This window comes from Leptidea sinapis, chromosome 43 (genome assembly GCF_905404315.1).
Source record: "Leptidea sinapis chromosome 43, ilLepSina1.1, whole genome shotgun sequence".
NCBI lineage: Eukaryota > Metazoa > Arthropoda > Insecta > Lepidoptera > Pieridae > Leptidea > Leptidea sinapis.
The window spans coordinates 6,946,526-6,963,807 of record NC_066307.1 but is presented as its reverse complement, the minus strand read 5'-3'; the positions used below and the strand labels follow the sequence as shown (position 1 = coordinate 6,963,807).

The window sequence follows — 17,282 nt, the reverse complement described above, 5'->3', positions numbered from 1 at the left end:
AATCCCGTCCGACCAGGATTCGATCGTACTCACTCACCTAACCGAACTGTTCCGCGTGCGGGTACAGTTTGTAAGCCGTGCCCACTCACGGTATAGTTTTAGTTGCGCAACTTTAAAGGGTCAGAAATGCTTCCATGTTTTATATGCGTTCCCTGGTACAAACATACAATAGTCATTGACCCGAATACAATGGTACACCCACCGAGCCACCAGCTGTCAGTGTCAAGTGATATTCTCTAATCTCTATCCATAAGTGGACTGGAATTGGAATCTGTGGAAAACATTAACAATGGTCTATTTTGAATTTTCTGTCTAGTTACCAATTTAATAGTAGAGATAAGCTATAACTTTCTCTTTTAGTACTGTCCTTTTTTGTGATGAAATGACATCAATAAAGAATTATTTTATAACTCTCTGTGTTTCTATAACGTTCATATTAATACGACAAACGAATAGCAGGCCATTGAATGTTGTTTTTATTGTATTGGACGATTTGCGCTTTTTTCTTCACTCGGAAGTCGATATGCCAAACATTCAAAAATATGCGGGAAAAGGAATAAGTTTCAAAAACGCTTTTGCGCAGGTAGACGGTAGTATATTGGTGATATTTTTTGACCGGTTTGCATCTTTAATTTTTTTTTCCATTTTAGCAAGCATTGTGTGCACCTAGTAGAAATTCGATTTTGACAGGTCGACGCCCTGACTCCTTGCGGCTATATGATTTCTATAGCTATTGGCGTGATGAGATTGCGAATTTCACCACATTGCCCCAATTCTTTAAAGAACAAGGATATGAAACACGATCATACGGCAAAGTCTTTCACCCTGGTCAGAGCTCCAACTTTACAGATGACTACCCATATAGCTGGTCACAGAAACCATATCATGCCCCAACAGAAATATACAAAGATGCAGCTGTTTGCAGAGACCCCATTACAAAAGAGTTGCAGGCTAATTTAATATGTCCGGTTAGATTGAAGGATCAACCGGGCAGCTCATTACCAGATATAGAAATAGTAAATGAATCTGTCAGATTTTTAAAGTCAAAAAATAAGAGTCGGCCCTTTTTTCTAGCTGTGGGAGTTCATAAACCACACATTCCACTGAAATTTCTAAGAAAATATCTAGGTTGGTAACCCGTTTTATTTCATAATTAGGCTAGATATACGCTAGGACAAAAATAATCCGAGGTTGAGAAACAGGTTAGGCTTGCAGTTAATGGTTCGCGTGTTTTAATTAATAATAAAAGTTTATTTAAATTATATAATTTGTACATACAAATTTAGCTTTAAATGCTTATGAGCATTTAAAATTTATATCCCCTCTAATACCTAAGGTTGACTCCATTCAGTTTACCATAAAATTACGTGTGAATATATACATATCTAGAAACTTAAAACATAGATTATATAATTTTTGAGAAACAAATTTACAGCAATGGTACCAATGGCGAGTGTGAAACCACCGACATTTCCCACTTTTCCCGAATCAGTACCAATCGTAGCCTGGCATCCTTGGACAGACATACGTAGAAGAGACGATATGAAGCGGCTTAACATTTCCTTCCCTTTTGGCACGATGCCCCCAGAATGGACGTTGAAGATCAGGCAAAGCTACTATGCTGCCTCATTATACGTAGATGCTTTAATCGGACAACTACTGAAGTATGTGGATAAAACGAACACTGTTATTGTTATCACCAGCGATCACGGTGCGTATATCTCAAATAGTTTATACTACAATAGTAATTGTTTTAATAGCTGAAATTTTATTGAGTCATTCATGAGCGGACGAGACTGAGACTCACTTGTTAGTTGGTTTTGTTGCATCACTTTACAATTTACTTAAATGCATTGTAATTTATTTGTTAAACGACGAAGCTGTAATTGTTCATTTAAAAGAGTGGCAATGAGATTCTTGCCACTTCTTCTCATCAAAGCTCAACGTTTCCCGGAGTGTATATATCATAAATGTATATCCTTGACAGACATGAATAATGTGATTTTGATTTGATTTAAAATCTGAAAGCTAAGCAAAGCTTTGCACGTCTTTAAGTGATAAAGCATTAAATTCTTAGCTGGTTTGCAGATTTCAAACGCAAACAGGTAATGGAGTCAAACCCATGCAGCCTATTGTCAATCATAGTGATGATTTTCGTGATGGTGATGGTCCCGTCAGTCTGACAACAAAAAAAAACATTGGATAGGGTGCGCTGTATGATCTAAACATACAAGGCATGTGACTTACCCTGATTTAAGTTTAGGCATGAGTCAAATACAATAAATCTAATACAAACATTTCGACGTAAAAAAGCTGTTTTCTCAGTGAAAACGTCGCTTTTGTGGCGTCGAAGACTCTCTTAGCCGGAATTTATTGACGTTAAAATAACAGTAAACGCTGTATCATCTTTATCAATTCCATTTATCACACGGCCGTAAAGAGAAATTAATGATTGAATGTGAAAAACGTTACCTTCCTCAGACTTCTCCTACCTACAGTCCTGACTTGGAAACTTGTGAGTTTATTGTTCCCAAAAAATTAGCAATAAGTCGCTTTACTTATTCCTAAATTCCTCCTTTTTTCAACGATTTTCATCAACAGACGAGATAGAAAAAATATTATATTTACGAGGTCACCACAGATGATCCAAGTTTTCAAAATTAGTTAATAAAATGAAAACGTGCTTCAAGAATAACAGAAATGTTTTAAGAAACAATATATTAATTTCTGGCCATTCATAGAACTCTGTTTCTTTCTCATTTTGGAAACTTTAAGTACGCCCCACGAACACATTGATATCTATTCGCTTTTTCTAGCAGGTAACTATTAAATATTTTTTTTAACTTCCAGGTTGGTCACTTGGTGAAAACGGTATGTGGGCGAAATACAGTAACTTTGATGTTGCCTTGAAAGTACCGTTAATTTTTAACATTCCTGAAACTGCGCCAAGAGTGGTAGACACCCCAGTTGAACTTATTGATATATTTCCAACTATACTGGATCTCGTTAACTTAAATAAAGACATACCAAACTGTAAGGGATCTAATGATAAAGCACTTCTATGTTTCGAAGGGAAAAGTCTAGTATCCTTAATGAAAGGATCGCAGGGAAAGATAGAGAAAGCATTTGCGATTAGCCAGTACCCACGCCCCAGTGTCTACCCAGAACATAATTCAGACAAGCCACGTCTTAGAGAAATAAAAATAATGGGGTACAGCATTCGAACAAAAAAATACCGATACACAGAATGGATAAGTTTCAACAGCAGTTTATTTACAAAAGATTGGAATACAATACATGGCATAGAGTTATACGATCACGAAATGGACCCTGACGAATCTTATAATATTTTTGACTGCAAAACATATTTACACACAAGAAAAAAACTTTCAAAAATGCTTAGGACTCAGGTTAACTTATAGTATTACAAGATTATGTCCCCCATTTCGTCTGCATGTGTACCTTAGATACTTTAGATAGTCTCTTGTTGTTAGACAACAGATAAAAACACACCAGGTTTAATACTGTAGTGTGCGTGAGAAACTATGTCTTACACTCGCAATAATTTTTTTATTTATTTAAGGAAACAAACAGTATAATATGCACAATGGAAAAAAAGTTACTACAATCTGGTATAACACCTTCACCAGTAAAATTTACAAAATTAAAAGTCACATTTAGACATGTCAGAAGAAAAAATAAAATAAAAGTTAATAAAATTATACAAAATTATATTGTAAAAAAAAATTGTAGCAGTAGCATCACATATACAATAAATACATACAAATGTTATAAAACTTATTATGTAGCTAGTAACTTCACTTATTGATAGTTGATTCACCTTGGACATCACATATTATTTTCCTTAAACATCAAAGAGTATGTGTATGTGTATTGTACCTATTGTTTTTGTTTTTACTTTATGCGCATTGTTTAACTTTTAAACAATGTTTATTGATTAATGAATAGAAAACTTCAAATGATGTATTAAAATTAAAAAAAAAATAGATGACTACAATTTATTAACAAAAATGTATCTGTTTATACCTGAGAGAGCTGGCAACCATGTTTTTCAATTTTTGACATAATTTCCTTTAAAATGACATACAATTTATTGAAAAAACATATGGGTGCATTTTACATCAGAAAATTAATGTTACTAAAATTAATTACAGGTACTTGCAGCCAAATTTTTATGAGCAACCTATGGCTTATACATTGCTTACTCTCTAAACTCTCATTTAAATTAGTTTAGTAAAAAAAAAACATGTACCTGCAGAATCGAGTGGGTTCTTGGAATATTGGTACTTGGAATTACTAAATATGTATGGATATTATATTATGTACAAACTACCTTGAAATCAGTTAATAAATTATTCACATAATCTCTGGTAGACTGAAATACATCATGCTAAAATATACATAACAGAGATATACAAGCTTAGCTCATGTTTTGCAATATGTCTTTCAACTGAAAGATTCACAATTGTCTAAAGAATTTGAAAAACATTTCTCAAAAACAATTTTAAAACTAAGTTGCTCTTAGAATATAAAATTATTTTATATTTACATGACTAATTAAATAAATATCTAGTGTGTGAGATAGAATACCCTATCCTCACAATATTATAAAAAAAATAACTTTCATAATAATAACTAATGAAACATACATAATATGTTACAGACTAACTTTAAACTAAACTAAGTAACAAAACAATAAAATAACATACATATTAGTAGAGACCCCATTATATGCATATGCAAATTGCATATGCTTATGCATATTTAGTACCTTTTAATAGTAAATGATTATGCATATTTTCGCTCGATCTCGCTCATCATTCGATGCTTTTCATAGGAAGCCTAGACATTCCACCCTAATTTAAATTCTGCCCAGTAACCTCAGTAGATGAAGAAGTAGCTCCTTTTCCGCTTATAAAAATTTACTAAGCGATCGTAGACACAATTTGTCTACAGAACATTTAGAAAAGTACTTATTAGTAGTACATATTTTTAGAGGTAAATTAAATTTCATTGTTACCTAAGTAGGTATATCTTGTAATAGTTTTTTTTTAACAAATACGATTGTCAGTATAAACCTTGATAAAATAAAAAAAAAAAAAAAATTGACTTTTTATTTTTTTCCGTTTAATTGAATGCATATTTTGGCCCTTTTAATGGATTTTCGTGCATATTTTTGCTATTTTACTTGCATATTTGTATGCATATTTTGGGCATTTTTTGTAGCATATAATCCGGTCTCTACATATTAGCAATAATGGTGCATTGATATATTTAGACTTAATTGACATCAATTAGACAGCCTCTATTATAATTGTAAGCTATACCTGCTTACTAAACTAAATTCTTTTCATCTTCGGGTACAATCTTTCTTGAACTAACTTCCATTTCAATCTGTTTAAACCGTGCATACATTGCGGTACTTGCTAGCACAATAATATTAGAAGACCACCACAAGGAGTTCTTTGCTTCATTATACCATTGTGTCGCTATCACAGTTTGTGCGCATGCTTTAGCTGTGCCCGATATGTTATGTGTCAGTGGGGAAGTTACCTGCAAATTGGTATAGAAAGTTTTATCAATCAATTACAATTATTGTAGAATTAAAATTAGCTTTTCTATTAAAGGTGAAATGAATATACGGTAACTGGTCTTGAATGCACTATCTGGTGGCATAACTGATTCGGTATTGAGATGGGTTCTGGATAGTAAACTGAAAATAGCCCTGTAATATTACCCTATGCCACTTCATTGAAACAGCCCCAAAAAGTGTCACGAACTTCACATGTGATGTTAGATCTAGTTTCCTCTGCTTTGATTCGCTTAGCAGATGTCGAAGAACGCGATAAGGGCCCGAATATCCGGCGCTCTGCCCTTGTAGGTTGCCTAATATCCGGTATCCGCCCAAATCACTATCGGTTTCATCTCTATTTTCTATCATTAACATTTATATTAGTTTACCAGCATAGTACTGACTCCAAAATGAGTGTTTTATTTCTAGATTAAAAATCGAATTTCCTATCATGACAAGATTGTAACACAACAACCAGAACCATGACATTAGAATTCTATGTAATAAATGTTGGGCAATTACATCCAATAAATTATCAATCAAGTTATATATTTTACACTTGTTATATCATTTACAATCTATATATTTTATAATATAAAAGAGAATGTTTGTGTGTATGTATTTTCAACAAAAACTTGAGACTTGTTAACCCAATTTAAATGAAACTTTGCACACACATAAAAGGCCACATGACCCCCTATGAAGAACATAGTGCTGGTGGCAATTATTCTTAGAACAAGGTCCTGCTAAAATGGTAAGTCATGGTCTTGGCTATGTCATCAACTAATAAACTAAACTCCTACTGTCTATCATGACAAATTCCTAAGTTTATCCCACTATTTGTGGTTACTTATATATAATAAATGGAAGGAAAAGGACTTTTTTTTGTTTAAAACACTTCGCTGAGTTTCTAGCGCCCATTCTCAAGTTTTTTTTAGTTTTTGATGTTCAATAAGTAATTGAAAATTCGATTTTGAATAAAAATATTTGTATTCGTAAGGCGCCATAGCTGGTGACATTACTCGGCTAATGAGAGTTAGGCTAAGCAAATGCTCAAATGCAGGAAACCCAGATCAGTACAGTACAAATTTCGCAGGGCAGGGCAGGCGAGGCAAACATAGGTCACAAGCGTATGCTACGACACAGCAAGACACGTTTGCGATGTCTAGTATTAACTCTTTTAATGTATTTCTTAAATAGTCTGTATGATTAGTATAATACAAACAAGGTTCACAACACACTAATTCAATTAAATGATCCGTTCTAAGAAGTAGCGGTAAAACACATGCACGAATCGAGCAGAAATATGTGCCGGCGCTATTACGTGTCTGCGCCACAGCGTACGCAGCTCTTAATCTGTACATATATTATAAAGCTGCTCTACCCTGCGCTGCATGCCCCTGCATTATCAAAGTCTCAGCATACGCTTAGCCTTAACATTTTATGTCTTATGAGCTAAATTGCAATTCCGCTGATAATTTAGGTTTCAATTGACAATCCTGAACAGCACTGCACGGTAATGGGCAGGGCATAATCGAATATATGCCAAGTCAACCAGTGTAGTTTAGCTGAGCTTGTGTAAATTATATTTACCAGTTGAACTTGAAAACTTTTTTTAAATTTTTAACTTACTTTAATTTGCAGTGATGTAACATATCCTATTGCAAATCCACACAGGCCGCCAATAAACATTTGCATCCAAAATAAGGTGCTATTGTAGTTTGTGTATTCCCACAAAACATGAAACTCTCCATTCAATGCCATTAATGGTAGGAACAAGAATATTGAATATGCATTGTTGTAATATGACAGTAACCAAACTTCTTGATTGACACTAGGTAGCACAGATTTTGTAAATATTGAATATAGGGAAAGCATAAGGGATCCAACCACACCGTATACTGTTCCAATTAGTGAAAACGACCCTGAAAAGAAAAAAAATTTTAACAAAAAACAAACATTTTATAAAAAAACCTTTAACATAATTTAATTATATAAACAATAATACTTATTAGTTAACAACAATGGTTATTATAGTAATAATTACAATTATTCGATACATACAAATATTTAATATGGTATGCATAGTTTGTCAGCTGCTACTCAGTCAGTAGGTACTTAGCAATTACATACGTAGGTAAGTGGCAACGGTTCTGAACCAATCAATTGATAGAACAGGTCACATGTAATGAGCCATTTTCTCAAAAATTTAATGAACGACACATGTCTACTGTTTATAATTAAGCAATAATAAATACATTATGTTAATACTTGCCCAATAATTCTTCTTGATCGACCCCAATGTAGAACCCAAATACAATAAAGGCACAGCACATTATACATCTAAAAGAGGTCTTTTGTCTGAGTAGCAACCAACTGAACATTACATTGAATACAGTTGTCAATGATCTGCCAATATAATAGAATGATACGCCAACATATTTCAAGCATAAATTATTGGTTGCTATCATTAGTGTGAACATTATTGAGAGTGGTATTACCTGAAAAAAAATGGTTGTAGTGTTAAACAAGCTGTAATTATTAGCAATAACCACAATTATAATATAGTTTTAATTCTAAGAATATGTTGGGACATAAATTAATCAAATGCATTTGTGGAAAATATTACAAATACTCTGTTACAAAAATATCACTAAAATTTTCTTTTATCAATTAATAAAGTAGGGAAGTAGTATAGATAGTATTAGTGAAGTAAATTGCTTATATGAATTAAATAAATAAATAAAATAAAAAAATAAATAAATAAGACTATTTATTTTATTAAGGAAATGAGATGATTATTTATTTATTATAATATTCACAGATAATGTTTTATCTGGAAAAATATAGTTCTCTATGAAGAAAGAAAGATTGATGAGAACTGTATTTCTGATGATATTTAAAAAGGATTATATACAGCATTTAGCCACAATCGCAACATTAAATGAACACATAGGTAGAGCTACCCAACCATAAACAAATTCAAGAATAAAAATACATAATTTACCTGAATAAATAAATTTTTCCATACTATCACATACTGCCACAACATGTAAATACACAAATAAAATTTGAAAAACAATTGTGGCTTCATCCCACCCACAACCTGAGATTTGAACAAAGCAAACAGAATTTTATAACGAGGCGGTACTAGAACGGTTAGCTCAGTTGGTTAGAGCACCGGCACGGAACGCCGGAGGTTGTGGGTTCGAATCCTGTATCATTCATAAAATTTTTCAAATTTTATTTGTGTATTAATCCAAGAAGTGAGGGTTATCACTTTAGAAACATAACATATTGTTAACATGTTAATAGTCTAGTAGCCACACACTAACATAGGCACTGACACCTATTTCCTGCTTTCTTGTCCCATGTGCCATAGAAAAATCCAATTATTTAATTTAATTTTCAGATTTCTTTTTACGATTACAGTTAAATAGTTCAACCTGGGTTCATTTAACGTTACCATTGTAGCAACATGATGTGTACCTAAGAACATTTATAGTGTATACAGTTTTAGAGCACTATGATATTGCACTACCCAAACTCACTAACTTATGTCAAAGACTGTTTGTAGCATTACAAGCAATCTATAAGAAAGGGTATCCTGTACCCTTAGATAAAGGATTGGTTGCTGCTGCGCTCCAACAAGATACCACAGGCGTAGTCGGAGAGTGGCAACTAATACTACACCCAAGCGGCCAACTGAGCCAGTCTCGAATAAGGTGTGATATTGATGTGCCAAATGTTCTGTTAAACTTTGCTAAGTGATAAGAAAGGCACTAGGATCACATATCATAGGTAAGTATTACATATTGTGTTAATTCGAATGCAAAATAAAATGAACATCAAGATGCCACAAACACAAGCATCGAATAGTTGCCGTAATATAAACACAATTGTTCTTGGGTAGTGCAGTATCTAGTTGGAACACAGCAGAGACCAATCCATAATCTAAGCCTGTACCATTTGCCAGTTGGTTGTATTTTAGAACTTTGACACTTTCTATAGATAAGAGAACTTCCTCTTCATCACTAGAGGGTGGGAGTCAATGTGTTGATCAGATAACTCAAAAAATTATTTTATTTCTATTCCAAATTGATAAAGTAATTAAATAAAACACCTTCTTAATCACATCAAAACTCCATGGCGAGCCTTTCGGAAACTGGAAGACTCCTGGTATACCCCCTGTCCTGCTTAGAGTGAAGCAAATAGAGAATGAAACTATACACTGGAACCATGTTATGAATAGTGGAGCATCTAGAGCTACTTCTTTACCACTCAATAGACTTTTATTGACAAATACTGTCGCGATTGAGACTACCCTAAAAACAAAATAATATAATATTACTCAAGTCTAAAAAAAGGTGGTAGGTACGTACTATTTACGTGTAATATTTGTGGTTTGCGTTTCAAGTTGTATTTTATGGTTTTACATTATACAAGCATAATAAAAACCAGTGTGTATCGGCTTCTCAGTTCTGAACCTCGGAAGTTCAAGCGTATTTAACTAACTAATCTATTAATATGTTTTAAAAAATTATTTACGTGGCAATATTTTTTTATCTTACCAATAGCACGCAACAACGATAAATATTTTAAGGTATCTCGAATAAAGATCTCCGTGTTGTTCCATTCTTTTATTATTTCGCATGTCACAAAAGTAAATAATAAATACACCACCCGGTGATGATCCCAAATTAGATTTTGATTAAATATTGTGTTTAAATCAAATTTTAAACACTTAAGGCTTAACAAGGCTCTATGAGTTCTGTCTGTGGGCTCCATCCATCACAAAATCAGAATTATGAAACTTCAGAAATTCAGTAATCAGTCGGAATGATTTCAGGCCTTCAGTGTTTCATTTTAAAATTTAGTCAATTGTAGTTTTGTCATCTGTCACGTATTTCTTTTTTTTGGAGTTTATGGCCTGGTATCTAGACTATTAGGCTATCTGTCACGTAACTCAAATATCTTCTCTGATATATCGAGCTAATGGATGTGGTAAAATTAAGAAATAAATCATGTGTATTGTTGGTAACTATTTGGTATACTACATATACTTGAATCTAGAACTTATCAAGGTCCATCTAATGTACATGTAAAATGGATAAAGATGTTGCACAATTACTAAAATTTATAATGGTATTCAAACGATAACGGAGATTAACGTGTCTATATGTCAGTGTGTTGATTGCGTTATTTTTGACAACTTGATAGACAATCGTGTTTTATATGAAATTATTGAAATGAAACTTCATTTAAATCGTTGTAATTTGAAACTCGATGAAATGAAAAAGCGAGACGATAGAGACACAAACAGGTAAATGTATAGGATTCAGCCGGCGAGAGAATGAGACAGACACATAAATTCATAAAATTTAAGCTGGGAGAAAATGAGATAAGAAGCATTATACAGTGTTTTGATACCAGGCGTATGATCGCCTGATGATTGAAGAATAGATTGTCGTATGTATGACGCGAATTTACCTCTATATATTCTAACGCTATGTACATGACGAATTACAACATAGACGCAAGGAGAACATAAATATGGTAGCGGTGATAGTCCTTTCATGATCGTTATTTCCGACTTGTGTGAAGGTGGAATTCGGCGGCAGGAATGAGTTTGACTTGGCCATAGCACTAAACAATCTAATTTTTTGAAATATATATTCCTTGGGAGACACAATGTGTCTCATTAGAAAACAAATAAAATATAATGTTGTTGGGTTATTTCATTACGGAATAACGACGAAAAAACCCTTAGGTAGCGACTAAATAAATTGACCGGCTTTGTGTAACATGGATCTCACAACCTCTTAGGGCAGAAGTGAGTTGCGAGACTTGGTTTTTATTACAAGTTATGTTTTTGATGGCTTACTTTTATACGGACACCAGAAGATACTAGTATTATGTAGGTAGGTAACTAGAATCAAATTAGACAAACAAAACAAGCAAAGCGGAAATCGGAATCAAATAAAACAACAGTCAAGGCAGAGTAAGTGACAGAATATTTCTCTTCTTAAAACTATGTTTGACGTTTAATGCTTTGAATCAATTCATATGTGTCGTCAGAGCAACGCCATCTAGCGAACCTTTTAGAAAGATAAAATTGAAAAATGCTCTTTTACGCGCGCTCTCTAGGCTTGATTACCTATTGTTCCTAGTCCGAGATTTATATTCTACTTCAGCAATAGCTCCGAGTCCGAGAGTATATTATTCTCAGTTCTCAGTCTAATGTCTGTTTGGTCCACACGTTCCACAGAGTACTTTTATTTTTTTTATGAATGTTTGGTCTTTGTAGTACACAACATAGAGGACAAAAAAAAAGTACACAATACAAAATTTGTAAATGTTGTAGTAGTAAGTTAATAGTCTTGTTGTAGTGAACTTGGGGTTAAATTCTCTTTGGTAGTAGACATTTAGACAATGGTCATTCAATAATTTATTTATTGTTGTGTACATTTTCATATTGTTTGTAATTGATTTGTAATATTGTAATGAATTTCCATTGTGTATTGAAACATGAGCGCAAAACTTAAAGCTATGCTATTAGATCAGGTCTGAGTGGTGTTATCTAATTTATAAAATGTTAATAAATATCTCATATTATATAATAATATTCTACTTGTATTTCAGGCGGTCAATCAAGCATTAACGAAAGAATACCCTATAAAAAGTATCAAGAGCACTCATGTATCATACCAACATGCACAAAATGTTTATATTGTTAAAATGAACTCAAGACCAGAATCATTAAATATACTCAAATCTGATGTAAATTCGGAAGAAGCATTAACATTTAGAATTGATCGTAACCTTGTAATTAAGAATGTCCTTGATAGCATAAAACAAAATGAATATGATATAACTTCAAATCCTAAGAAAGTTGTTATTGATTTCAGTTCCCCAAATATAGCTAAACCATTTCATATGGGTCATATGAGATCAACAGTAATTGGCAATTTCATTGCTAATATCAATACACATTTTAGAAATCAAGTAACAAAAATTAATTATTTAGGTGACTGGGGGACTCAATTTGGTCTCCTACAATATGGTTTAAAATTAAAAAACATAGATGTTAATACTTTGAAAAATAATCCACTACAAACTTTATACAATATTTATGTTGAGGCAAATAAATTAGCAGAGAAGGATAAAAATATACAAATTGATGCTGTTAAATACTTTGCTGAAATAGAATCTGGTAAAATGGATTTGCAAAATTGGAAACAAATTAAAGAAATAACAGTTAAAGAATTAGAGAAATTGTATTTACGATTACGAATAAAGTTTGATCTATTTGAATGGGAATCTGACTATAATAGTCAAGCGATCAGGCATATAATCAAAGAGTTAGAAGATGCAAATATCGTAACAACCCATGAATCAGGAAAAAAGATTGCTTATGTTAATAATAGGAAAGTTACACTGGTTAAAAGTGATGATTCTTCATTATATTTAACTAGAGATATAGCTGCATTACTCAATAGGTATGAAACCCACAAATTTGACAAAATGCTTTATGTTGTAGACAATGCCCAGGCAGATCATTTTGTTTCTTTATTTGATATTATGAAAAGATTGAACAAAAAATGTGCTACTGCTTGTGAACATGTAAAATTTGGAAGAATTAGGGGCATGAGTACAAGACGTGGTAATGTTGTCTTTCTTAATGATATATTGGATGAAGCAAAAACCAAGATGTATGATCAGCAGCTACAATCTAAGAGTAAGTATATTATAATAGTATTTATAATCATATTTGTCTGTAGTTGCAGAAATACTGGCAAAAACTCCAATTATAATTTCTAACATTCTTATAAATCTGGACTTTTTGTGTGAAAATCCTCAGAATGATAATTGGTATTGTGAAATAAATATTTAGTAGTCTTCTGAAATTTTCAGACACTCGGACATCAGCAATGAATGATGAAACCTGTGATATTCTCGGAAGCACTGCTGTTATTATCAATGATTTGAAGCAAAGGAGACAAAAAGATTATGAGTTCAGTTGGGATAAAGCTTTGCAAAGTGAAGGGGACAGTGGAGTGAAGCTTCAATACCTTCATTGCAGACTCAAAAGTTTGGAGAATAATTCGGAAGTGCCTGTGCCTGACTTTTGTAACCCTGAATGTTTACCTGAAGAAATTATTGGTGATGTTATTGCCGAACTGGCTAGATTTGATGATATACTTAAAAAGGCTTATGAAGAGAATGAAGCATGTATTTTAGTAAATTATTTATTCAGATTATCAAGATATGTAAATAAAATGTTTAATAAAATCATAGTGAAGGGTGAAAGTAATGATGTTGCCTCACAAAGGCTTCTTGTATTTTACTGTGCTAGACAAGTTCTGAAAACTTCTCTTAATATTTTAGGAATAAAACCTCTGTATGAAATGTAATAATAATAATAGCCTTTTACTAAGATAAACAATATTATTTTTATATTTAACAATATTATTATTATATTTTTTGTATAGTTAATTGCCAGTCGGCAAAAGACCCCTCCAACCACTTCCATTCCAGTATTTCGTCTGTGGCTCTATTCCAAATTATTATTATTATTATTCTCCCGCCACTTGTCTGATGTCTCATTCCAACTTTATTCTGATGACACTTAAATCAAATCAAAATCACTTCATTCATGTAGGTCAAAAAAATTATAGCAATGAATGTCAAATATTTCTCATTTTTACGTTTACCATTACTTATATTATTTACATCAAATTTACCTTCAATATATTTATTTCCATTGTGTGCTGACGGATTCCAAGTTAGCCATGTTTTGTGAATCCTAATTTTGACTGATTTATCTACTTAAGACCAGGAATTATGCAGGTGTTAAATAATTTGCACTTCATACTTGTATGAAGCTCTCATTTCAAAGAAATATAAGCTATTAGTTAAAAAAGTGTTACTTCTGAATCATTTTATTTACCACCTTTCATAAAAAAATATACGCTCTTTTTTTCATGTTACCCATGTCATACCATCCTAGAAACACCTCGCAAGGAAGCTCCTTCCACAGTTTTGTGGTATGTGGAAGAAAGCTTGAAAACCGCACTGTGGAGGACCGCCACACATCTAGATGGTAGGAATGATATCCAAGTTTGTGACGTTTCGCCGCAGCAGTGGCCGCACCTGCGCTTTGTAAAACGCAACGATGTGGGTCAACTTGTAGTATAGCCATTATTTTTCCTTTTATGATGCCCAGCTTCTTTGAAGCCAATTTAGCTTTGAAATCCAGATGACCGCGGAATTGGCAATCGCTCGAGATTTCAAGACCCACATTCAGTATTCTCATACTAGGCGAGGCTTTAAGGGAGGTGTTGTCGAAAAGCTGTGACACGAAAAAATATTTTACTGGTAAACGCACAAACTGGATACTGTTGGGGTTAAAATGGTCAAGAGAGGATTCAATAGAAGACACAAGTGTCTTCCGGCTGGTCAACGACATTCCCACTGTATGGCCAGTGTATACCGTATCACCAGTACTATCGTCTCCATAGCAATCAAATCAATCAATCAAAATCAAACCAGTATGCTGGAGGCGTCAAACATTTCATTGATATGCAGAAGAAACAGTGTAGGACGTAGCACACAGACTTGATGAACGCCTGCGTTCACGAGCTTTGGGTTTGTGTAATAACCATCGACAACGACCTGCATGCTTTCCCCAGAGCGGAAGCTGGTGATTCACTTGCATAAACTTTGGGGTAGCGCAATTGATGGAAAATTTGAGAGAAGCGCTGACGATGGCGAATGCCGTACTGTCGGCCGTTGATCAACTGGTGACCGTCAAGGTATAGCAAGAGATGGTGGTTAGTTGCATCCATGATTTTGGAGAGCAGGGAGGTAATAGCAATAAGCCTGTAGTTATCCAAAACTTTTTTTTGATCGGATAGACCCATGGGCTGCTCCCATTAGTCGGGACCGGAGTACGAGTTATGCAGCCAAACAGAACATAATAGGCAAATCTCCACAATTTACGGCTCAGACAATGCTTACTTTGTTGAAAAATGCTAGTGATAATGTTACTCCAGATGCTTTGAGTAGGTAAAGTCGTAAAACACAAAAAATACAAATTATAAGACTAGGAACGAAATAACCATTTTGACAGAATTTGCGAATTAGATTAATTAATAATCGACATTCCAATAGTAGGTAGCGATGATGATAATAATAATGAATTTGTTTAATTAGTAAAATATTTAAAAATACTTAGTTATATATCGTTTTATTGCACCGCGCCCTTTCACATTTTTTTTTTCTTTTTTACGGACCAAAAAAAATATTGTATTATGTGAAATTGTTCAAAATTACATATACATCATAAACATGCAACTATCGATTGCAAGTTCTATGAAAATAATAATTCAACGTTAAAACATACACTACTCCCATCCCTACAGTGAACTGTCAAAATCCTACTTAATTTAAAAAAGTGTGTGTCTACGTATGCACGCAAGAATTTATACTTCTTTGGCCTAACGAAGCAAATATCATTGAAATGATTTATTCCACGTGTTATTGTACGTTTTTAGAAAGAACAATTTTGTAAAAATCTTGCAAAGATGGCTTTATAATGAATACGGCTGTATGGGCTTGAACCCTTTGCCTGTCCTTGGACAAAGAAACCAAAAAAAAAAACGAATAACTCAAACGTCAGAAAATTTTAGGAACCAACTTCAACCTGTTACTTCTTCACTAACTTCAAAAACACAAAATTTTAAATAGCATAATTGACATTTAATTTAATACACATCTTATGCAAATCTTATATATTTAATATTAATAAAATACTATTATTAGTATTGCTACCTATGGATAGGTTTGAAGTCAAGCTGAATGTAATAGCAGGTACCTACACTCGCCACGCGTGACTTTGAGCGGGATAGCTTCGTCTAGAACCAAATAACCCAAGCGGGCAAGCACCGACTATGTCCGTGAAAATCTGCCTTGGGTCATCGTTATTGGGATCGGATCGTTTCTTGCCATGTTCGCTTTCGTAATGGTAAGTTTTTACATGGGAGGGGTGTTAACCCGCCGCACAACCCCCATTATACTGGATGACCACACCCATCGTTGGTCAGTGAGTCCATCAGACTTCACCGAGAGTATAGCCAAGCTGTACAACCTAATGTATATGTAATGTATCTAAATTTTTTAATTAAAATAATACATAGAAATGCGTAGTTGCATACTACCTGCCAAAGAGGTATAGAGCGTGGTATGCTCAAACTAAAGAAAATTAAAAAAAATCGACATTCAATAATAAGAAACTTAACAAAGGCTACTGACGCTCTGCATTATACTCAAAAACTAAAATGCACTTCCATTTTAGTTGTCAGGCCACATATCACGCCTACAAGACCAAAGATGGGCAGCATTGGTGACTTCATAAAATGGACAAAAAGGCAAACGATCCAGACGGATACCCCAAATGAGATGGGAGGACGAAATAGCTAAAGTAGCCGGACGACACCGGATGAAAGAAGCTCAAGACAGAGATAATTTATAGGGGGGAAAGAAGGGGTTCATACAAAATAAACATTTAACAGTTTAAAATTAATTGGAAATAAAATCTTAAACATATTATAAGAAATTTTATTGAATACGCGTTACTTTGCGGAAATCCATAATTATCCAAATGATTTGAGTTTTCTTTAGTGTTAAT

At 33.4% G+C, this 17,282-nt stretch overlaps 3 protein-coding genes across 3 annotated transcripts; 2 read left to right on the top strand and 1 right to left on the bottom strand.

Moving 5' to 3' along the window:
• The first annotated feature begins 510 nt into the window (after positions 1 to 510).
• On the top strand, positions 511 to 3,747 carry LOC126976972 (iduronate 2-sulfatase). The gene is made up of 4 exons (XM_050825606.1): positions 511 to 583; positions 1,075 to 1,128; positions 1,436 to 1,711; positions 2,851 to 3,747. Exons 3-4 carry the CDS (start codon positions 1,438 to 1,440, stop codon positions 3,420 to 3,422), a joined length of 846 nt encoding a protein of 281 aa, XP_050681563.1. The 5' UTR covers positions 511 to 583; positions 1,075 to 1,128; positions 1,436 to 1,437; the 3' UTR covers positions 3,423 to 3,747.
• On the bottom strand, positions 3,253 to 10,447 carry LOC126976966 (GDP-fucose transporter 1). The gene is made up of 5 exons (XM_050825598.1): positions 10,165 to 10,447; positions 9,717 to 9,918; positions 7,869 to 8,094; positions 7,226 to 7,518; positions 3,253 to 5,574 (listed from the first exon to the last, which is right to left on the bottom strand). The coding sequence occupies exons 1-5, from the start codon at positions 10,245 to 10,247 to the stop codon at positions 5,356 to 5,358; spliced, it is 1,023 nt and encodes a 340-aa protein (XP_050681555.1). The 5' UTR covers positions 10,248 to 10,447; the 3' UTR covers positions 3,253 to 5,355.
• A 1,567-nt stretch (positions 10,448 to 12,014) lies between these two features.
• Positions 12,015 to 14,522, top strand: LOC126976960 (probable arginine--tRNA ligase, mitochondrial). The gene is made up of 3 exons (XM_050825575.1): positions 12,015 to 12,157; positions 12,236 to 13,331; positions 13,508 to 14,522. The coding sequence occupies exons 1-3, from the start codon at positions 12,122 to 12,124 to the stop codon at positions 14,005 to 14,007; spliced, it is 1,632 nt and encodes a 543-aa protein (XP_050681532.1). The 5' UTR covers positions 12,015 to 12,121; the 3' UTR covers positions 14,008 to 14,522.
• Positions 14,523 to 17,282: the final 2,760 nt, after the last annotated feature.